The sequence below is a fragment of the Gouania willdenowi genome, chromosome 13, assembly GCF_900634775.1.
Source record: "Gouania willdenowi chromosome 13, fGouWil2.1, whole genome shotgun sequence".
In the NCBI taxonomy this organism is placed as follows: Eukaryota; Metazoa; Chordata; class Actinopteri; order Blenniiformes; family Gobiesocidae; genus Gouania; species Gouania willdenowi.
In genome coordinates this window covers 39,645,685-39,669,297 of record NC_041056.1, presented here as the reverse complement: position 1 = coordinate 39,669,297, position 23,613 = coordinate 39,645,685, and the positions used below count along the sequence as shown (strand labels likewise).

The 23,613-nt window shown below is 39.5% G+C and overlaps 2 protein-coding genes across 5 annotated transcripts; one reads left to right on the top strand and one right to left on the bottom strand.

Moving 5' to 3' along the window:
• On the top strand, positions 1-7,162 carry tekt1 (tektin 1). Of its 3 annotated transcripts, none has more exons than XM_028465227.1 (8): positions 1-102; positions 2,528-2,700; positions 2,779-2,944; positions 3,248-3,376; positions 3,480-3,614; positions 4,516-4,741; positions 6,665-6,861; positions 6,950-7,162. In XM_028465227.1, the coding sequence occupies exons 2-8, from the start codon at positions 2,535-2,537 to the stop codon at positions 7,107-7,109; spliced, it is 1,179 nt and encodes a 392-aa protein (XP_028321028.1). In that variant the 5' UTR covers positions 1-102; positions 2,528-2,534; the 3' UTR covers positions 7,110-7,162. The 3 variants fall into 3 exon arrangements, with proteins under 3 accessions (XP_028321028.1, XP_028321027.1, XP_028321026.1); XM_028465226.1 differs by lacking the exon at positions 1-102 and adding an exon at positions 503-706 and having other exon boundaries at positions 2,530-2,700; XM_028465225.1 differs by lacking the exon at positions 1-102 and adding an exon at positions 506-694 and having other exon boundaries at positions 2,530-2,700.
• Positions 7,163-13,005: 5,843 nt separating this feature from the next.
• LOC114474600 (XIAP-associated factor 1-like) lies at positions 13,006-22,820 on the bottom strand. 2 transcript variants are annotated; one of them, XM_028465017.1, is made up of 7 exons: positions 22,695-22,820; positions 19,687-19,822; positions 19,451-19,507; positions 14,966-15,191; positions 14,827-14,891; positions 13,790-13,942; positions 13,006-13,703 (listed from the first exon to the last, which is right to left on the bottom strand). In XM_028465017.1, the coding sequence occupies exons 1-7, from the start codon at positions 22,730-22,732 to the stop codon at positions 13,671-13,673; spliced, it is 708 nt and encodes a 235-aa protein (XP_028320818.1). In that variant the 5' UTR covers positions 22,733-22,820; the 3' UTR covers positions 13,006-13,670. The 2 variants fall into 2 exon arrangements, with proteins under 2 accessions (XP_028320818.1, XP_028320819.1); XM_028465018.1 differs by lacking the exon at positions 13,006-13,703 and having other exon boundaries at positions 13,800-14,222.
• Positions 22,821-23,613: the final 793 nt, after the last annotated feature.

Sequence of the window (23,613 nt, the reverse complement as noted above, 5' to 3'; positions counted from 1 at the left end):
CTGTGCCAGAAAAAGCGGTTGTCACAGCAACGCCTTCTCCATAAACAACCGAGGGTCTTTAAACGATTTAATTTGGAAATGCTGTAAACAACAACAACAACAACAAGGTTTGTCTCTGAAACATGGCATGATGTGCATCGGGTTAGTTTTCTGTGAACACCGTAAAAATAAATAAAGGTATATATAGTGTCAGGTTGGATTTTTTGTTATTATCTTGCAAAGTTATACCTTCTTTAACCTGAAATCCGAATTGAATACGACCTAAATATACAGATGCAAATCAAACGTTATTATATATAAATATCAATGTGGAATTAAAATGAACACGAAATTACACTAGATGTCACTTTAACGACATAAAGACGTCAAACCGGTATCCACCGTATTGGTTATCATAGCTCGCAATGCATCATGGGGCGCTTGAGTGTGCGTCGTGTGCCCACCATGTACAGCCATAGACATAATATACGTGTACACCTCAAACTATACACTTTACATCCGGGTATTTCTCACGAATCTCTGACGTCAGAGGTTCGAGTAGTATGCGCGGTTTAGAAGTTTACTAGCAAAGAGGAAACGAACCAACAAAGAGCTCATTAATCAGTCCTGTTTGTTATAAACGTGAGTTGTACGTTACAGACGTCAGACATTGGTGACAGACGGACATTAGGAGGACAACAAAAGAAACATTTAGGTGTGTTTTCAGGTATTTATTTACATATTGTGAATGCTTGTATTATTTGTTGTGGAAAAGAGGCAAGAGTCTATATAACAGTTTTAAACAATTGTATTTCCTCACAAATTATCATAATTCAAGAAGTTATTTGGCAGTGGCTATCCGTATCAATATTCTGACATTCTATTCGTACGCAGCGCCCCAGTTTAGGTCACGTGATAGGTTAGTCATTGGCCAGTTTAGGTCATGTGACTAAGACTAAACCTTACCCTAACCCCTACCTTATAAATTGTTGCAATATTGGGTTATAACCTAACCCTAAACTTAACCCAAACCCCTAAAACGCTGCGTACGTGTACTTCGGTAAACGTACTTATCGCACTAGATGTTGTCCGTACGGCAACTGTACAAATAGACACTGTCAAAAATATTTGTAATTCGGGAAAACTTAAAAAATAAGAGAAAAGCAGCAAAATATGTAAAGAATTGTCTACAACAAAATATAACCGACCTATTCAGATTAAGAGTAAGTTTATATGACATAAAATGAACCCAATAATACACAATAACTATCTGTGTTGTTGTTCATTTGATTAAATAAGAAACATGAATTTTAATCACAGTTATGTCTTAAATCATTGGTTCAAAAGCTTTTTTGGATCGTGACCCAAATTTCTGGCGATCCAAATAATTTTTTCTGGAACAAATTTATAATCGTGTTTGTTATACTATGTAATAAATACAGAGCAGCTAAGATTAGTGAACAAAGTGACCAGATATACCAGCTCACATATTTTCATACTATAGATTTATTTATTTTTTGATTTTGTTTTATTTATTCATTTACGCATGAGGAAATGTCAGAAATCACTAAAGTAGGTCTAATAATGTCCTTTTTTTGACCCCCCACCAAAGATTGCAGATACCCTCAGTGAGAAATGTTTGTGACTAAAGGGAGTTTCTTATAATATTGTAAATTTAGTTTCTTAATTAGTGAGATTCCAGAATCAAGTTAGAAAATGTTTTATAACTGGTTTCTGATAATTAATCTAATCAGTGATTAGATTTTCCATTATTGCTGATTATTGTTCTATTTAACATCATTCAGCTATTTGACTTCTCTTGTGATTAACACCTCACAGCATCTTCAACACTCTATAGTGAAATTAACCCTCCTATTATCCTTGGGGTCAATTTAACCCAATTCAATGTTTATCATTTAAAAAACAATAGTTTACTCTTTTTCTTTTGCCTCATATTTAATGATGGGTACAATCGATTAAGCATAAAATTATCATGATGATATCTTTCCAATGGGCTGAACACATGTTGTACGCATTGACGTTCCTCTGGGGTCAATTTGACCCCACGCTTTGTTAGCTGTGTAAAACTTGTCTGTCTGTCTGTGACCTTACATCCTCATTGACCTGATGGTGGCGCTGAAGGTCAATGAGGTCATATCATCACCACAACCAATAGCGTTCACACTCTAGTGCTCATTAATGTTGTCAGTAAATTTGAGAAGATTTGGATGAAAACTATTCAAGATAAAATTAGTTTTAGAAGTTTGTCCTGATGGTGGCGCTAGATAACAGGTCAATGTGTCATCATCAGGGCTTTATTTATGTATTCAACAAATAAACAAAGTACCTGACACAAAAAGTTGGTCAACAATGTTCTGAAAATCATTTTCTAAAATGTGTTGGTATTATTTGAGGATAATAGGAGGGTTAAGAGTTGGAGAGTTAGATACGCAGTGAGCAGAACAACACAGATGGATGTATCAGTTCAGCGCTGCATGAAAAACCATCAATAAACTTTGTGTCTCTGTGCTCAAAATGATGTTTTCACAGGTAAAATGGCTTTTCGGGATCACTGTGCGCAGCAGCGCCGAGATAAAAACCTCCTGAGAGACGAAATCCTGCTGAAAAAGTCTGAACACATGAGGAAAGAGTGTGAAGGTCTCGTAGTGAACACTACCAGAGCAGGTCAATGCATGCTGGATGACGACAAAAATGGACTCGGTAAGTGTTTAAAAGATGAACGTCTTTAATAGTTACCGGTGACAGGAATTGTAACACTTGTTTTCTGCTGATTTTAAGATCAACGTGTGAAAGAGATCGAGTTTGTAAAGAGTGAGATGGAGCATAAGATGGAGGAAGTGACATCAGAGATCGATGAGCTCATCACTCTGCAGAGCAAAGTGACCAATGCTCGATATTCAGCAGAAAAAATCCTGAGAGTTACTATGTTCTGCATGGAAGAGAGGTAGCATCCATCCATCCATCCATCCATATATATATAATCAATCAATACATCCATCCATCAACCAATATATCTATACAGCCATCCACACATCCATCTATCTATCTATTAATCAATCAATACATTTCTCCATCCATACAACAATCAATCAATGCACCATCCATCCATCCATCCATCCATCCATCCATTATGTGACAAAGAGGAGATTTGTTGTATTTGTTTTTGCTGCGTTCAGTCATTGAAGTCTGAAATAGGTTTTCAGACGATCTTTAAGCAGTTCCTGTTTCTTTATTTTGTAACTCACAGAATGAAGCGCTACTTTTCTGAACTGGTGCAGGATGATGTGGACACCGAGCTGAGCAGGGAGAGGAACATTATTGAAGGTGTTATTTCCCTTCTGCAGAACGTGGACGAGCAAATCACTGAACAGATGCGGTAGGACGATGCACTGATCCGACCAAACAACTCCACAATCATCAACACTTTTATGCTGCGTATTATTTTTGTTTCAATTTAAAACCTTTGCTCTTTATTTCAGTCTAAACAGATCAGCCAAGTTCCATTTAGAGCAGGATCTAAAAGGGAAGCTGGAGGCTCAGAGCATCGACCAGTCCTGCTCTGTCATCAGGGACCATTCCATCAACACTCTGTCACTAAATAATGCTCCTCCAAGGTCAATCTTTCGTTAAAAAATCATAACTTGTAACACTTTACTTGAAATTGTATACATAAGGCTGACATTACGCTGTCATTAGCATTAATCAGGTGTTACGAAGGCTGTCTTTAAATGTTGTCCGTTACCCTAACCCCTAACCACACTAGATTCCTCCACCTAGCCCAAAAAATGCCAACATAGCTCCAAAGGTGTCATAATTTAGTGAATGACACTAAATAACTTTCATTAAGTTTTAAGTTAAACCTGCATACAGTATCTAAGTTTTTTTTGGCATCATTTGGTCAAAAATCCATAATCATCTTTAAGCATGTTGTAATCCAAAGTTAATAAATCCAGGAGTGTGACACTGGACTTCAGCCAATCAGAGATATTTCTACAAACATGTGTGCTCCATGGGCTGTTTTGGGCGTTACTATTGGCTGCTCGACTGAAGTCAGGTGTGTTCACGTACCAAGTGCAATGACGGACCCATCGGGGTGTTAGACACAACAGCTACACAGCAAATGAATGGCAGCAGCTGCTGCTCAGGGCAGTAACTACAGAGTGATATGTACATTCATGTCTCGAAAACACCAGAAAAAAAGATAAAGTTCATACATTTGTCACTAGTTTATATTGAGAAAAAAGTCGCTAAGAGCGTTCACAAAATACACCGCTAAGGGAAGTTCAGTTTCGGTTTTGCTTTCAAAACGGAGTGGAGGGAGGATTCTATATACTGCAGCTTTAATGACAGCCTTTATGACACCTTATACATGCTAATGATAGATAATGACAGCGTCATTTCAGCTTTATGTATAAAACTTCAAGTAAAGTGTTACCACATAACTTTCATTATATTCTAAGTTAAGATTTTGTGTTTGATTTGCTAAATGGAAATCAAATGTGTTTGTTCTTGTAGTGTTCCTGTGACTCCCCAGCAATGGGAGAACAAGTCAGACCTCATCATAAAAGAGATAGCTCTACACAAGACCAACTCTCTGTCTCTTCGAGCTCTGGTCAAGTCGGTTCTGGGGCAGACAGCGGCCGACATGCAGAAGCAGGTCCAAGCCACGACAGAAGCCTTAGAGCGGAACGTCAAGGACATGAAGTTCACCAAGAGCCAGATAGAGAATAAAATACACAAGGTAGGACATAGAGCAAAGAACGTAGAGCAGTGACACACGTTATAGAGCAGAGAACGTAGAGCAGTGACACACGTTATAGAGCAGAGAATGTAGAGCAGTGACACACATGTAGAGCAGAGAACATAGAGCAGTAACACGTTATAGAGCAAAGAACGTAGAGCAGTGACACACATGTTATAGAGCAGAGAACGTAGAGCAGTAACACGTTATAGAGCAAAGAACGTAGAGCAGTGACACACATGTTATAGAGCAGAGAACGTAGAGCAGTGACACACATGTTATAGAGCAGAGAAAGTAGAGCAGTGACACATATGTTATAGAGCAGAGAACGTAGAGCAGTGACACACATGTTATAGAGCAGAGAACGTAGAGCAGTGACACACATGTTATAGAGCAGAGAACGTAGAGCAGTGACACACATGTTATAGAGCAGAGAACGTAGAGCAGTGACACACATGTTATAGAGCAGAGAACGTAGAGCAGTGACACACATGTTGTAGAGCAGAGAACGTAGAGCAGTGACACACATGTTATAGAGCTAAGAACGTAGAGCAGTGACAATGTTATAGAGCAAAAAACATAGAGCAGTGACACACATGTTATAGAGCAAAGAACGTAGAGCAGTGACACACATGTTATAGAGCAGAGAACGTAGAGCAGTGACACACATGTTATAGAGCTAAGAACGTAGAGCAGTGACAATGTTATAGAGCAAAAAACATAGAGCAGTGACACACATGTTATAGAGCAAAGAACGTAGAGCAGTGACACACATGTTATAGAGCAGAGAACGTAGAGCAGTGACACACATTGCTCTTGTAATGTGAATGAAAAGGTATGAATTTGCTTTGGTCAGCAGGTTTCTCCTGCCAGCGTTCACACTGTTGTGGGAATAATTCATAGTTTCTGTTGTGACTTTTTATTTCTGCCCAGAAAATAAAGCACAATATTAGACAATTAAACCGTTATTATCTGAAACACGTGTCAAACTCAAGGCAAAATCTCATCCTTTATATCAGTGGTTCTCAAACTTTTCAGCCCACGACCCCCAAAATAAAGGTTCCAGAGAGTGTGGACCCCCACTGTACCTGAAGGTGGTTGAACACAGACATGAACATTGAAGAACAGTCATGTAGAGGCAGGACCATCTATAAGGGGGAATAAGGGGGAGAGATTTTTGGGGTCCATCCATAAAGTCAGTAAAATTATGGTCCATTGTTCTATGAATCTGTAATAATCATATTTATTTATTTATTTATCTGATTAATATCTTCTGTTATCCAGGAAGTTTAGTATTAATTGCGCTATAGTATATGGTCATTTTAAAGATGTAAATCCTTATTTTAATCAGAAATAAAAGGGGTTAAATGTGGTTTTGAAAAGCACCAAAACTGGTTAAAAATGACAAATTAGAGTGGCCAAAAAGACAGAAAAAGTGGTAATGCTATTTAAGAATTTTAATTATTTTATTTCAATTTCAAGATAGATATATGGTAAATCTCAAAGGATCTAGCTCGCAAAAAATGTTTTTGAAATGCAGATGTATCTGTATCATATTTGTATTATTGTATTATTGTTATAATCTATCTTATTTTATTTTTTTCTACTGTAATGTGTGCACTTGTATTTAATCCTTAAGTCTTTTACTTAATTACTTTTTTCCCTTTCTTTCTTTGTTTAGTGTTTATTCTTTTTATTTGTGTTATTTCTTGAGGGCCTGTAACACAAGTAAAAGGATAAATAAAGTACTTCTGATTCTGATTTTACTGTGGATACATTTCTAAAACAATATTTGGTTTGCTTTAAGTCAATTGTATTAAAAATATTATATATTTATTTGATTAATGTTTTTCTCCCAAAGGAACATTTTTTTCTGGATTCACTGCATTATTAACACTAATGTGTTGTTTTTGTTCCAACCAGATGAATTCTGAAATGTCAGACCATGAGAGGATGAGAGTGAACCTACAAACAGCCATCACACACAATGAGCAGCTGCTGAGTTTGGCTGAAGGTCGTCTGGCAATGCGTAGCCAGAGGCCTGGGATAGAGAACTGTCACGACACAATGCAGACACGCCTCCTCGCTGAGGTCCAACGCTTCAACGCTCAAATCAGAGAGTAAGACTGGCTCGCTCTGTAAAAGCCATACATGATTCTGACTGGTTGATATATTCTCTCCTCACACCTCATGTGTTTGTGTTGGCAGTTTGCAGAATGCCGAGGCCCAGTCCAAAGAGCATCAGACGGCCCTTCATATTCGTCAAATACAACTACAGGAGTCCGTCAATCTTAAGGCCAACTCCATCTACATCGATGAGGTGATCTGCATCCAGCAAAGAGAGTCTATCCTCATCCCCACTGTGTGAGCAGCAGGAGAAGGAATCCAGTAACACAATAAACAGTTTGCTTTTGGATGCACAAAGTATCGTCTGTTAGTTTAATTGCAGTAGGATCATATCACTAAAAACACACAATACAATAGTCGAGACACAAATGCAGAGATTCATGTTCAATAGCTGTATTTTGAATAAAAGATAGATAATAAAAGTGCAAACATGACGAGTTCGTAACTTCTCTTTAAGCTATTACAGTTTTTCACGATTGCTGAAATACTAAACCCCATTCTCTGAACCAAACTCTCAGTGGCCTAAACACATTTTTAGAATCAAACACTATTTTGGCCAAACCTTAAACACTGTTCAGGCACTTAGACTCAATATGCAAAACTCATCTGCTCTTTTTTGCATAACCTTCCCAGATAGCACACACGCACAGATGATGGCCTCCGTCGGCATTTTTTTCCCCTCAAATCGGTGATGCCACTTATAAAATTGTAGAACTGTAAAATGTCACTTCCATGAAGCTGTTTTTGTGCTGGGGCTCTTTTGGCTATGCTGCTGAGAATGCAGTTATGATCATGAACTGTCTCTTTATTTTGTCCACACATAATAAGCTATTTAGTGGTAGTATATTGTTGTTTTTTGTTGTTTTTGTTATGATATTGCCATATTCCTATCAGATTTAAGTAAATACTCGACTATGGATATGGAGATATTTATGCTAATTGAATGATCTGAGCTAAATGAAGGTAAATATAAGCCGTAGAGAGGCATCATCTTTAATCCATCGACCAAACGCCGACGTCTCCGCGACCTCTGCCCACTGAGCAAACGCTCTCCATAATACGTCTCGCCAATGCAACTTCATTCGTCGTGCCGACGTTGGCGAGATGTGTGTGTGCTATCTGGCTTAAAGAGTAACTACATGTTTTGGGATCACTTTTGTGTCACAAACAAGCACCGTTAGCCCCGCCCCCTTTATAAAAACTAGCACCTTGGGACTCTACATTCTGTGGTGAGTAGGATTGAGAGAAGAGGGAATAGAGACGTATAGTGAGTAATGAGTAGCTTGTTAGCATAGCATAGATTGTTCATTGGAGATTTTATAGTATAGACTGGGTGTGTCTTAACTGCTCCAAGAGCCCCGCCCAAAAACAAGGCATTTTTTGAATTTCCCTCCTAGTTGCAAGTCAGGCGAAAGCATGGGTTTAGTTACTCTTTAAACACATTATCAGTCACTAAACACATTCCACACTGATACACTTGTGTGGCAAAATTGAAAACACTGTCCAACATAGCTGTGATCTTTTACACACAACAACTGAAACTTGTATGCACATTTCTAATGACGTGATCAGACCAGTTGGGCAGGATAAAAGCCAGTTCAGGGGGAACATATTTTTTTTATCTTCAAAGGATAGAAACATACAGAGAGGCAGAGGAGTTTGGTGGACGTGGATGAGGAGGAAGAGGAAGACCTAGAACAAACAGCACAGATGTAAATTTGGGCAACTCTCTCTCTCTCTCTCTCTCTCTCTCTCTCTTGGACGAAGATAAAAACTGGATTGCTCCTTTACCTTTGAAGTCCTCTTGCTTGCTTCTTCTGAATAATAGAAACCAAGCACTGTCTAGGCTGAGCTCACTTAGACGTAACTTGAACAAAAACGCTCAAATGAGAAAACAGTTCTCAGAGTTTATGGACAAGCTGTTCGAGAACAATCATACAGAGATCTTTCCACCCATCAACAATGACACTGAATGCTGGTATCTGCCATTTTCGGGGTATATCATCCCCAGAAACCCGGTCAGATACGGGCCATCTTCGACTCAAGTGCCGAGCAATTTGGTGTGTCACTCAACTCAGTGCTTTTAACAGGTCCAGATCTCAATAATACCCTCCTCGGTGTGCTGATACGATTCAGAGAAGAGCCGTCGCTATCCAGCAAATATTTTACGGTTTCCTAGTCAGACCAGACCACAGAGACTATTTGATGTTTTCTGACATAAGGAAAATGACTTGTCAAAGGAGGTGCAAGAGTACCGCATGCGGATGCATGTTTTTGGAAATAGCCTGTCAACAGTGGTCGCTATCTATTGCTTGTGGAGAGCCATTCAGAACGGCAAACCAAAGTTTGGATCAGACACAAGGCACTTTGTTGAGAGACACTTCTATGTAGATGACGGGTTGATTTCTCTCCCCAACGAGTCTGCAGCCATAGATCTCCTCAAGCGCACATGTGCATCCTTACCGAGTCAAATCTCAAACTCCACAAAGTCGCCTCAAATAGTGTTTTAGTCATGCAAGCCTTCAAGCCAGAAGACCTGGCTGGCATTATCAAAGACTTGAGTCTCTGCGATGACACTCTTCCAGCTCAGAAAAGTCTGGGCCTCTGCTGGGACATAAATACGGACTCTTTCACATTCAAGATAGCTGTTAATGACAAACCCTACACCAGCCGCGGGGTTCTCTTAGTAATTAACAATATCTATGTACATAACCACGTTCATCGTATACGTCAGTCCACATCTCCTGAACAGTGGCACTACGTCACATCAGAGCAAAACCCAGTCGATCTCGCTGCCAGGTCAATACCTGCATCACAACTCATGGACACTATGAGGTATAAGGGACCAGCTTTTCATTACAAACTGCCTGAACCTAAAACACACAAACCCTTTGAGTTAATCGATCCTGAAGTACACACTGAAATCAGACGAGTCGTTACTTTCGCGACAAGCATTCAGAAAAATGGACTCCCGCCAGAACGCTTCCAGCGTTTTTCAAACTGGAACTCACTGGTACGTGCCCTGGCACTCCTAATTCATGGAGCTCACTCTCACTCATCAAGCAACTCAACAAATCACTAAAGTAGAGGCAGGCATCGGTGTAGCAAGCCACACATCCCAGATTCCTTGTAATACAAGTCCCAGCAAAGCAACTGCGATCTAACAGAGGTACTAATTTCATTGCAGCTAGTGTGGAGCAAGGCATGGCACAACCAAACAAGAACCCTCCCAACATTGTCAACTATCTTCATGCCAAGGGTTGCACATGGCAGTTCAATCCCCCATATGCATCACACATGAGGGGTGTCTTAGAAAGGATGATTGTAGTAACTCGCAGAATACTGGACTCTATGCTCCTGCCAAACAAGCATACTTACTGTATCTGACACATGAAGTGCTTTGTACACTAATGGCTGAGGCGTCGTTGATAATCAATGCAAGGCCAATCTCAGCAGATCCTTCCTAACCATACCTACGATGTCCTGCAATGATCTTGACCCAAAAACAACACGCTCCTCCTCCACCAGGAGAATTTTGCGAAAAAGACTGATTCAAAAACCAGTGGAAGCAAATGCAGGCAATTGCAATCAAATTCTGGAGCCGCTGAGGAAACGATGATCTCAACACCCTCCAGTCAAGGCATAAGTGGCATACAACGCACCATAACCTCCAGCAAGGAGACGTTGTGCTGTTGAAACAAAATCAAGCACCCAGAAACGAATGGACAATGGCTATCATCACATTTACCTTTTCGAGCAGTGACGGAAAGGTCAGGTGTTTCAAAGACTTACTTGTGTCCTATCGCCGATGTTGTTATGCGCTTGGAAGCTGACGAAACTGATAACAGATGTTAGTGGCATCAGTAATGACAGGCGGGGAGTGTTCCGCCCATGGTAAAGGTGTATTTCACAAGTGTAGTCATTAAAAAGTCCTAATTCATCTGTAATATTAATGCATAAACGGTTAAGATGTTAAAATAATTTCTACACAGTCAGCATTGGTTCATCTGTATTTTATTTTGAAGGTGCAGCCTGTTGTTGCAAAGCATTATGGGTAACAGAAGCTGTATTATGTCGGAGAACAACATGGTGCTAGTAAGCCTCCTCGTGAATGGCCAACCTGCTCCTCCTGTGTGTCAACTTTTTATCAACACCTTTCAGAAGCAATGACTGTAAGTTATGTTTATGCAGCTTTATAAGTGTTTTAAGAGTCAAAGTATTTAACATTTGATATTAAAAGGTTTTTACTCTTTTTGAATAAATAATTGACTCTAGCCAAATGCATATGAGTGACATATATTCATATATGTATGAACGAGAGGCCCTGATTTAAGCAATAACACCATGATGTTTTCCACAAGAATTTGGGAGTAGCATTATATTCAGACTCTGTGTCTACTATTTCCATCTTTGTGCAGTAAGACATATACTGATCCGTGGACTGGATACCAGACGCTGTATCTGCTGGTGTCAGACAGGCTTGTATTCCAGTTCTATTTGATTAATAGACTGTTCTCTCCATACTGTTGTCCAGAGTAAGTTGATTGCTTATATGTTGACATACCCCTGAAAGATATATACGTTTTTCCACCCCCAAAATGAGCTCAGAGCTTGCTATAATCCAGCCAGCATACTATCACAGGTCCCTCTTTTTAACCTGTATAAGATTCTGTTTGTATAATAAAACTGCCTATTATTTACAAGCAGCATCGGCGTCATGTGGGGGCATTCGTGGGCAGTGCCCCCCAGCTAACCTAGTGTCCCCCCCCACACACACTCTTCCCGGCCACAACAATGGAGCTTTTTATTAAAGATATCTGATTGGCTATCAACTGAATGTGTCCATTCACTGACAGCGGACGGGAGTCTGCTACATAGATATGTTTAACGTTTGTGCTATTGAACGTTTCCTAGAGCTGTTGTAATGTGTATATGTCTATGGCCTGCTCTGTTGATTCACGTGACGTCACTCACATTACTGCATCGCGACAAAGCTAGAGCGCTAAATTCAGGCGGAGAGCAGGAAGCTTGAGAATCTGCCGTCTGAAATCATTAAAATGCCCATATTTTGTGGAGTTTATATATATATATATATAAAAAAGGAAAGGAAAATAGATTTTATAGAGTACCAAAGATTGTCGTTCACAAGGGTGAGAAATGTAAAAAGCTCGCGGAACATCGCCGTAAAAAGTGGATTTTAAACCTACGTCTGTGGTCAGGAGGAGCAGAGTCTGCTGATGCTGTAGCAACCACTTCATAAGGTATGTTAGCGAGCTAACTTTGTTTTTATGGCTGTGTTTATATAGCATTAGGAATCCATGTACCCTTTGTTCTTTGGTTATTCCGTTTTAAAAACCAAATCAAAATAACAAATAAACAGTGGTTGTTTTGTTTTTGTCATTTAAAACCAAATACAGAAAAAACAGATAAACACCGTTTTTCTGTTTTTTTTTTTTTTTAACTTGCTCTGTTTGTGTGATATTTATGGAGAAATTAGAGCAAGAACTGAAGTTCGCTGCACCTGGTTTCCCTCCCCAGGTCATGGACCAGGTCTTCTCACACAATAGAACTGTTTAGGATTTATTTCAGCAGTTTTCTGGTCCTGCTCATGTTTTCATTCAGTCTGTGGATGTTTTAGCTCTTAAAAAGCTCTAACTACACTGTAGTTTTGTTTTGCGGTGTTACGATCCAAAGAGTATCTAAATAAACTGATGACTGGCTATTAACTGTGAGGCTGGTGTGAGGAACAACAGATGTTAGAACTTCTACCAGTTGACACTTTTGCAAAAAAATTACAGCTTTTTTTAGGGTAGTTAAAAGAAAATATTTTGCACATTATAAAAACCGCTAACAGCAGCTGTCAACACACACGGAAGTTGACCATAAGAAATGAGATGCACAAGTAGAGTTATTACACCACATATGTGCATGTTTTACGTAACATCCATTCTTTGGTTTTGATTTATTTATGTATTAATAACATTTCAATTCACCAGTAATGTGACTTATGCGTTGTTTCTTTTCATGTCTGGACCGGGAGCAAAAGTCACCAGATTATCTGGATACTATTTGGACCATAACACTGTTTGGTAAAGTTGGCAGATATTCACAGATTCAGACTTCCAGCATCAATAACTCTTTAACGAAACGTCATCGACACACAAACAACACCTCTGCCATCAGTGTGAGGTGGACAACATGATACGAGATCATTTTTTATCAAACGAAGAATAAAAGTCCGTCTGTCACTCGTTCTGTGCGGTGAGAATAAAACAGGAAGCTGTCGACCGAGTTTCCCTTAAATATCCAAATATCACACAAACAGAACCAGATTTAATTTTAAAACAGGAAAACGCTGCTTGTTTAGTTTTTGTCATCACCATCCACACCACAAGATGCAACATTGCCAAGTATTAGACTTAGCCCATGAGCTTTCTAGCTTAGAGCACTGTGTATTAACAGAGCATTGCTGCTCCTAACGTCCTAATTAGCATATGAAAAATCGTAAAAAGGCACTAGTTTTAGCCTTGTGTGAATGCAACCTTTCTTTGCATTTATTTACACAGCATGGTGCTAATGTATATCTTATTTGTTATTTCAGTTTCACTCGTCATTTTTACGAGTCTGCAAAACCTGAAGCTGTCTGTAATAAAAGGAGCAAAACGCTCAGTTCAAAATGGAGTTTGGCTTACTGTTGATCTACATTCACATACACAGAGTATCCAACGCGTTGTGATAACAGTATCGTCACATTAACAGCAAAGTTCTCAGGTGCAGCTTCCCAATTCTAAATCCTTCGCATTCATTTAAGGCGACTGTAGAGTTGACATTTAACCTGAAACACACATAGAGAGGGAGGCAAGAGGATTTAGAAGCTTTGAAGGTATACATTCTAAATTCCGTATGATCGTGGAATGTCACCTGATGCCAGTGCAGCGTTTGGAGAGGAAGAGCCAGGTCACAGTGCGGGCAGGAGCCGATCTGGGTCGGGTCAATGGCGTCAGTACGAGGACGGGCCCCCAGCCTGGAGAACTCAGTGTCGTCTTTCTGTCCAGTGGCCTCAGAGCACTTCAACTGGTTAGTGGAAGTCAGAGTTGGGGTTAATCAACTTTTTAAAATTAAAATTACATCTTCAATTATTCATGTGCAGTTGCAACTCAATTACTATTACCGTGACCAGCATTTTTTTTAAATTACAATATTTCTTTTCCCCCTGAAAGTCAATTACAATTACGTTCTCAATTACTAAAGTTCAATTACAATGAATCACAATCACTTTCCTCTTGTGTTAGCTTTCTGTTAGCATCTCCTATGATACAGTAACGGGTTGGTTTTGTCCCATGTCGTAAATCAGCTGTAAAATACACAAAAAAAATGATCTATCATCCAATTTGTTTTTAATCTCTTTGTTTCCTCGTTAGGCTTTTTATTAATGACAATACTGGTATTAATAATTTCGGTGTGGGTGTCAGCATACCCCTCGATTTAAATTTCTTTTAAATGGTAAAATGATCCTAAAGAGAAATGTGAGGTAGTTGGTAAACTTGATCTGAAACATATTTGAATAATTATTAACTACAAATGTGTAAGAAAAAAAACTTTAACATGGTTCCACAGGTTTGTGTTTCATTCAATTGTAAAATACAGTTTTTATAGAATTTCCATAACAATTACAATTACAAAGTATCTAAACTCAAATACAATTCAATTGCCATTAAAACCCTCAAATATTTGTCCCCTTACAACTAGTATTATAATTTCATCATAATTGTAATGAATTGCTAATTACGAGATTACAATTATCATTGACCCTGACCCTGGTGGCAAAGTATTGCACACAACAACACAACATGTTGTGACCACTTTTTATAAATGATGTCCTGGATAAAATATGGTTCTATATGACAATGTAGCTCCAAGATTAGCCACACGGTGTGAAGATAAAGAGAACAATTCACCTCATGCTCGTATATTTCCTCAGGTGGAAACAATTTCCGGCAAAACATACAAGTCACTGGTTTTTCTGTAGAAAGAAGGAAAACATCAGTTTAAAAAGAAAGGAACAAAAGTTATTCATTGATTCTGGCTTTTCCTTACGGACACTGTGCTTCTTCCTGACAATCGAAGGAATCTTGGAAGTGTTTTTGGAGTCAGAGCAGGTGGAGTCGTGCTGGGGCTGGTCACACAGTTTGACGTAGCGACCACAGTCCAAGCAGCGCTCAGTGCGGCTCCCACAGGCTAAACAATGCTCATCCAGCTGCTTCCAAGGTAGCTCCAGCTCACAGAAGCTACAGCTCTGCAGACGCTCCACACACTCGTTCTCCTGACACACACAGAGTCAGGCTTAGCCAATAGTCAGGCTTAGCCAGTAGTCAGGCTTAGCCAATAGTCAGGCTTAGCCAGTAGTCAGGCTTAGCCAACGGTCAGGCTTAGCCAATAGTCAGGCTTAGTCAACGGTCAGGCTTAGCCAGTAGTCAGGCTTAGCCAAAAGTCAGGCTTAGCCAGTAGTCAGGCTTAGCCAACGGTCAGGCTTAGCCAGTAGTCAGGCTTAGCCAATAGTCAGGCTTAGCCAATAGTCAGGCTTAGCCAATAGTCAGGCTTAGCCAATAGTCAGGCTTAGCCAGTAGTCAGGCTTAGCCAAAAGTCAGGCTTAGCCAGTAGTCAGGCTTAGCCAACGGTCAGGCTTAGCCAGTAGTCAGGCTTAGCCAATAGTCAGGCTTAGCCAACAGTCAGGCTTAGCCAGTAGTCAGGCTTAGCCAGTAGTCAGGCTTAGCCAATAGTCAGGCTTAGCCAACAGTCAGGCTTAGCCAGTAGTCAGGCTTAGCCAGTAGTCAGGCTTAGCCAGTAGTCAGGCTTAGCCAACAGTCAGGCTTAGCCAGTAGTCAGGCTTAGCCAATAGTCAGGCTTAGCCAGTAGTCAGGCTTAGCCAGTAGTCAGGCTTAGCCAACGGTCAGGCTTAGCCAGTAGTCAGGCTTAGCCAGCGGTCAGGCTTAGCCAGTAGTCAGGCTTAGCCAAAAGTCAGGCTTAGCCAGTAGTCAGGCTTAGCCAATAGTCATGCTTAGCCAGTAGTCAGGCTTAGCCAATAGTCAGGCTTAGCCAACAGTCAGGCTTAGCCAGTAGTCAGGCTTAGCCAGTAGTCAGGCTTAGCCAATAGTCAGGCTTAGCCAACAGTCAGGCTTAGCCAGTAGTCAGGCTTAGCCAGTAGTCAGGCTTAGCCAACAGTCAGGCTTAGCCAGTAGTCAGGCTTAGCCAGTAGTCAGGCTTAGCCAACAGTCAGGCTTAGCCAGTAGTCAGGCTTAGCCAATAGTCAGGCTTAGCCAGTAGTCAGGCTTAGCCAACAGTCAGGCTTAGCCAATAGTCAGGCTTAGCCAACGGTCAGGCTTAGCCAATAGTCAGGCTTAGCCAGCGGTCAGGCTTAGCCAGTAGTCAGGCTTAGCCAAAAGTCAGGCTTAGCCAGTAGTCAGGCTTAGCCAACGGTCAGGCTTAGCCAGTAGTCAGGCTTAGCCAATAGTCAGGCTTAGCCAGTAGTCAGGCTTAGCCAGTAGTCAGGCTTAGCCAACGGTCAGGCTTAGCCAATAGTCAGGCTTAGCCAGCGGTCAGGCTTAGCCAGTAGTCAGGCTTAGCCAAAAGTCAGGCTTAGCCAGTAGTCAGGCTTAGCCAATAGTCATGCTTAGCCAGTAGTCAGGCTTAGCCAATAGTCAGGCTTAGCCAACAGTCAGGCTTAGCCAGTAGTCAGGCTTAGCCAGTAGTCAGGCTTAGCCAATAGTCAGGCTTAGCCAACAGTCAGGCTTAGCCAGTAGTCAGGCTTAGCCAGTAGTCAGGCTTAGCCAACAGTCAGGCTTAGCCAGTAGTCAGGCTTAGCCAATAGTCAGGCTTAGCCAGTAGTCAGGTTTAGCCAGTAGTCAGGCTTAGCCAACGGTCAGGCTTAGCCAATAGTCAGGCTTAGCCAGCGGTCAGGCTTAGCCAGTAGTCAGGCTTAGCCAATAGTCAGGCTTAGCCAGTAGTCAGGCTTAGCCAGTAGTCAGGCTTAGCCAACGGTCAGGCTTAGCCAATAGTCAGGCTTAGCCAGCGGTCAGGCTTAGCCAGTAGTCAGGCTTAGCCAAAAGTCAGGCTTAGCCAGTAGTCAGGCTTAGCCAGTAGTCAGGCTTAGCCAACAGTCAGGCTTAGCCAGTAGTCAGGCTTAGCCAATAGTCAGGCTTAGCCAGTAGTCAGGCTTAGCCAGTAGTCAGGCTTAGCCAACGGTCAGGCTTAGCCAATAGTCAGGCTTAGCCAGCGGTCAGGCTTAGCCAGTAGTCAGGCTTAGCCAAAAGTCAGGCTTAGCCAGTAGTCAGGCTTAGCCAACGGTCAGGCTTAGCCAGTAGTCAGGCTTAGCCAATAGTCAGGCTTAGCCAACAGTCAGGCTTAGCCAGTAGTCAGGCTTAGCCAGTAGTCAGGCTTAGCCAATAGTCAGGCTTAGCCAACAGTCAGGCTTAGCCAGTAGTCAGGCTTAGCCAGTAGTCAGGCTTAGCCAGTAGTCGGGCTTAGCCAGTAGTCAAACTAAAACAATCAAAGCTTTCCAAACAATAAATAACTAAAAGTTTGATTGTAAATTGTAAGGTTATAACAATTCATCCTTTAGATCGATGAATTAATTGATATTCCTGATCTAATTACAATGGTCAGTGATCAACAAGTTGTCCTTCCTGATGACACACGTGGATCTAAAATGTAATCAATCGATTGTAATTTTTGTAAGAATAGCTTTTAATAATAAAGACATTATTGTCTTTGATGTCACGCATCATACATTTGACATTAAATACTGTCTACTTATTTTTATATGTCGTGTGTGTGTGTGTGTGTGTGTGTGTGTGTGTGTGTGTGTGTGTGTGTGTGTGTGTGTGTGTGTTTGTGTGTGTGTGTGGCTCAGACTGCAGGAGTGTTTGTAAATAAAGTAGAATTATTAATTTAGTTAAATGTTTTTCCTCGTATAGAGCTATGACACTGGATCTGTTGTTACTACTTAAAATAGTGAGTACCAATAGGCAGTGCCTGTAGAATTGGCTGCAAGTATTTAAATGGTTTTGTCTAATAACAATTGTCATGAATAAATATGACACGTTTTGCAGGACGTAAGTTGAAGCAATGATTACTGATGTTATATCATTTTCAGCTTGTCTGCGTTTACAGCAGGTCAACATGAATAATTCTGTTTGTTTTTTCTACTACACAATCTCGATCAATGGTTCCCAAACAGGGGCTCGTGTACCTACACGAGCACATTATTTAAAAATAATCAGGAAACGTTCCTAGTTCCTTTTCACGATATTTTTGGACAAATTCACCACAAACTAACATAATACTATTGCTCAATAAAATACAATATGTTCTTGTAATTTATTGAAAAAAAAATAGTTTTTGTTGTAAAGGCCATTTAATCACACTTCTGACAACAGGAGACAATAATTAGCAACATTTTATAAAGGATCACATAAAAGTTGCATGGTATTTTAATAATTATAAAAAAAAAATCCACTCATTGTTTTAAATTTGTAGATTAAGCCTGAGGGAACCAATGTTTTGAACCATAGTGACACAGATGGAGTTTAGGAGAACCCACTGTTCTACAAATGAATAAGCATAAAAAAATTACTTATCAATAATTATCATAATAAATTATGATATAAAGGGGTACACAAGACAAAAAAGATTGGGAACCACTGCAATTAGGTGTTGGAAATAAAACTGTATTGACCAAAAATTACTTTTACATTATCTGTATAAAGTGTATATTGGCCAAAAATCCAAATCGTGCATTCCTAATATGAGGAGAATGACAGGATTGCTTATTAATTATAACTTGTAATTAATAATATATAAATCGGTCATGAGATATTAAGGTAATAGTGTTGAATAAGACAGGGGTTCTCAACCTTGGGGTCAGGAGCCTATTATGGGTTGCAAGACACTGAGCGAGGGAGTAGTCAGATGCCTTCAAAAAATTAATGTTTTTTTTGTTTTGTTTTTTAACAATTTGAGCCTATTTTTGCTTATTTTTATAATGAAGACAGCTTTACATCAAACTAGTAGTTTATGTTAAAAAAACAGACTCATTGAGCCCCGCCCCCTGCTGCTCCTGCAGCCTTTGGCAGATTGCCAGTATGCACCGCAACCGAGCAAAAAGAGCCAATCAGAGTCAGGATTGTGTTTGATGGACTGTCTGACAGTTGTTGCTCACAGTCCCCGCCCCTTTCCGGGGCTTGAGCGCCGTCTTTTTCACAGTGTATGGTCTGCTTGAAAGGTAATTCTGTAGTGCATGTGTTGTTTGTGTGCGCACAGCAGCCTCCGTGTGGACTGCTGTAAGTGACACTGTGTTGTTGCAGCTGAGCTGTGTGCATATTGAGAGAGAAGTGATGCAATAACATGCTTTTACCAGAGCATGTTATATCACTGTGATGTTGCTGTCGGACTAACGTTAGCTTGCTAGCTCCTCTGAGGGAGGGACTTTGGAAAGTTTGGAGGCAGGGCAAGAGAGCAGCGGGGAGAGAGGGACATGAGAGTTGCGGACTCCACCTTTAAAACAAATCATAGCCAGGCACTCACCTCATGATCCTCTAGATGGCAGCGTTCCATCTTCTGGCTACATTGAGAGCACCTCACCTTCAGAATACAAGAATAAATTGGACATTCATTCAACGGTGTGTGTGTGTGTGTGTGTGTGTGTGTGTGTGTGTGTGTGTGTGTGTGTGTGTGTGTGTGTGTGTGTGTGTGTGTGTGTGTGTGTGTGTGTGTGTGTGTGTGTGTGTGTGTGCGTGCGTGCGTGCGTGTGTGTGTTGTACTTGTGTGTGCTGCTCCTCTCTGTGTTGTTCCACTTGTTCACTGGGAACTGTTTCACCACAGTCAGGACACAGAGATAAGAAACGACTGCAGTGCATCTCATGTAGAGCAAAGTTCTCCTCAGCAACGTCCTTGTGACTTTAGAACAGAAACACAGGAAGGTTGGTGTGTTACATTACAACAGATCAAAACCTCTTTGTATTGTTGATGCACTAATACCAGAGTGGATTATTTTTCTATGGTAAGACTCATCTTTACAGTATTCATTAATTTTCACTTCAAACTGTAGTCGTTTTAAAATTAATGATTTTCTTTGGCCTAATTTTTGTGATTAAGCATAAACTCAAGATTGATGATGAGTATAATGTAATCTACAGTGATTCAATAAGTATTTCGACCTATCAAAGAACAGACACGTTATATAATCTATCCGTCTAGTTCTACATCCATGGATTACGTTTATGTTCCCATTACACTGAGGCTGTTAAATATTTAATCATTAATTTTCAGCATCTACGTTCCTTATTTTTAATGGTGTTGAGCAGGCTTGTGGTCAAATACATTTCTCAATTACAGCTACATTTTCAATTATCAGCATGCAGTTACAATTACAGTGAACAACAGGTTTTTCTAATTATATTTAAATTACAATTATATTTATTTTCCGACTGTTAATTGCAATTTTGTTCTTAATTACAAAAGTTCAATGTGCCATAAGGCAGTAAAGGTTACAGATGTAGCTTACCTTCATCACTATGACTGTTGCAAATAATAAATACTATTACTGTGGGTGTCATGAAAAGCTCTTTACAAGTTTTTATAATTGTCATTTAATGGCACAGCAAAACAATGTATTTGTTTTAAATGTCAGGAAGAAAACATGCAAAACTTAGTTGTGAATTTTGTGTTGTTTGATAAAATCTGCCAGTGTTTGTTGAACTATTTAGAAGCTGAAAAAAGACTATGACTCTTAAATAATTTAAAAGCTTTAAGTTAGAACGTGGACTATTAAAGTGTCTAAGTTATACAAAAACAAGGATTTTTACTGCTTTCACGCAATAAAACTTCTAAAAGAAATTCTTAGGCTGTGTATTGACATCTTTAGCCTCCTCACATGTCTGTTGAATCAGTTTTGTGGTTGCTATCACGATTTATACTAATTAGTGCTAGGATTAATTAATTCTAGAATAAAATGAAACAGCACGGAATCTTACTCATTTCATGAGTTCTCGGTATACCCATAACACTAGAAACGGGAGAACCAGAAGAGACGTTGTTCCTGTGTTTCAAAAACACCTGATGGAAAACAAAAGCCCAGTTGTGTGCAAATTGTGCAAAAAACAGTTTGCCGATCACGGGAGCTCTTCTAGCCTATATGCTAGCACCTCAATGCTAAACATGTAGCAGCTACCACCTCAATGCTAAACATGTAGCAGCTACCACCTCAATGCTAAACATGTAGCAGCTACCACCTCAATGCTAAACATGTAGCAGCTACCACCTCAACGCTAAACGTTGAGGTGGCAGTGGTTTACACCGTAGGGACATGGGTTGGGAACTGGAGGGTCGCCGGTTCGTACGGACCAAAAGAACAGAAGTTGTTCTGGTAGCTGGAGAGGTGACAGGACACTTCTCAAGCACTGCCGAGGTGCCCTTGAGCAAGGCACCGACCCCAAACACTGCTCCCTTCATTGTAAAGCGACTTTGAGTACCCAGAAAAGCGCTATATAAAATTGATGTATAATAATAATAATAATAATAATAAACATGTAGCAGCTAGCACCTCAATGCTAAACATGTAGCAGCTAGCACAGACACTTGGACAGTGCTAACTGTGAGCAGACAGTGTCTCCAATCCACACTGACACTCTCAGACAGGGTTCAGAACCAAAATGAATAAATCCATAAGTGACAAATGAACAAAGTCAGTGATAAATAATTGTAGTGACAGTCGACCACTCTGTGGTAGAGGATGTGGGCGGGGCTAGAAGCCCTGCTACAGATAGCATCGTCTGACCCAACTTATCATCTGCTATGTAGAAAAACTATTCTAAACTAAATTCATCATTTTCATCAGTTGCTCTGTTCATTTCATGCCACAGATATTCTAACTATTTTTGCAATGTTAAGTTTCCACTTCTCTGATTCTCTGAAATTTTTTTTTTTTTTTTTTTTTTTATTATTTTTGATACAAAAACACATTTGTTTTAGAAAGTTAACAAAAAGTCCTGAAAAGCATGAACATAGTTTATTTAAATTAAACTTTCTGCTTTGTGAACAATGCAATCATAATATTCTTTATTTGTATTGCACATTATAATAGCACTCAGTGATGAAAATAATAAACACTATTTTGTTGTTTAAGCTCATTTATTGTTTTCATTTACCAAAATCCAATTAAATTATAAAAATGCTGCTTCTCGTGTCAAATATTGTTTGGAGATTAATTGCGATTCATTAATTACAAAGTCTCTAGTTAATTAGATACATTTTTTAATCAAGTCCCACCACTAATATGTATTCAAAAAGGACAAGATTACTGAATTTTATTAGCTGTATTTGTGTCTAATATGGAAGTGTAAACAAAGGAAAGCACCTAAAATGTCACGTGATGTTTGATTCCTGTCATCATGTCACGTGTTACCTGAACAGGAAAATATTTATTGGTAAAGAGAAAGTGAGATATTTTCAAAGCAAGATATTTTCAGTCGGTTTAACTTAAAAACCTGCTGCTGGTAAAATGACGAATGACTGATTTTAACCCAGTTACAGTTCACAAACCTATAATCAGTGACTGTACTTATGAAACGTTATTCTTTTAGAGCTTAGTTCTTGTTTTTTAAAGGATATCAGACACTCTATTTAATACAAGCATTGTTTTGTTTTGTTATTATTTTATTATTCCCGTTGAATAGCTATAATAAGAGCCGTCTAAACATCTTATTCTGATCTGGATTAAATGTTATTTACATTCACAGATATGATCTGACATATTAATGTAATGTCTCACCACCAGCTACAGGTGTGTACTGTCCCGTTTTTCTCCATGATTCTTCTGTAAATCTTTCCACTGGGAGCAAAGATCCGAACGTCTCACTGTGTTTAGTTTCAATAAAAGTGAAAGTGAAAACGTGCTTCACCACGTGTAGTTTCACAAACCAACCACTGCGAGGCGCTGCTGCGCGTTCTGCTTAGAGCTGTTTAAACTAGAGAGAGTTTGAAATGATTGATATATTGATATATTTTAGATACCATTGAAAGAGCTCTGGGACAGACTAGGAAAAAATGAGTCTGACAGGTGACTATCAATGATCGGTAAGTGACAGCACAACGAGTCAGAGGAGGATTAGCATTAGCAGCATGATGCTGTTGCTTTGTCCAGGAAATCCATTGCAAATACATGAAATTAACACTATATATACATGAATACATAATATTTACAAATTCAGAATAACTTCACTGTCTACCTTTTGTTTTGCAAAGGGCAGAAATATATCTTTAACTTGCAGAAATCTGAAAAAAGGGCTCATTAAAAAACACACCACACCCAGACAGGACACATTGAAAACATATGTATTATGTTTATACATATATGAAAATAGATTTTTACGCTGAACTTAAGCACCAAGATTAATTCATTAACTAAATGTCACAAAGTCAGAAACATGAAATACTTTCATACATGGTGTGTGTGTAGTTTCCATAATGGTTTGCAGAAAAAGAGTGAAATTGTAAGACTTTCCAACCAAACCAGAGAGGAGAAAGAAATGGTTTTAGCCAAAGTTGAATGTGTACTTTTAATCTTGACCATTGAGTAAAACCTAAATTTTAGTCATAGAAATAAATATTCTTTTTTTACCTTTTATGTTTACTCCTGGTATTAATAAACTTTTATTCCATCGTTTGAAAGCACTGTCTCTGCCTTTTTT

Coding starts and splice junctions, on each gene's coding strand:
- tekt1 (XM_028465227.1), top strand. CDS start 2,535: ATGGCTTTTCGGGATCACTGTGCGCAGCAGCGCCGAGATAAAAACCTC. Junction 3,615..4,515: donor CTAAATAATGCTCCTCCAAG/GTCAATCTTTCG, acceptor TTGTTCTTGTAG/TGTTCCTGTGACTCCCCAGC. Junction 4,742..6,664: donor TAGAGAATAAAATACACAAG/GTAGGACATAGA, acceptor TGTTCCAACCAG/ATGAATTCTGAAATGTCAGA.
- LOC114474600 (XM_028465017.1), bottom strand. CDS start 22,732: ATGGAGAAAAACGGGACAGTACACACCTGTAGCTGGTG. Junction 15,192..19,450: donor GCCATCTAGAGGATCATGAG/GTGAGTGCCTGG, acceptor TGTGTGTGTCAG/GAGAACGAGTGTGTGGAGCG. Junction 13,943..14,826: donor AGGAAATATACGAGCATGAG/GTGAATTGTTCT, acceptor TCCACTAACCAG/TTGAAGTGCTCTGAGGCCAC.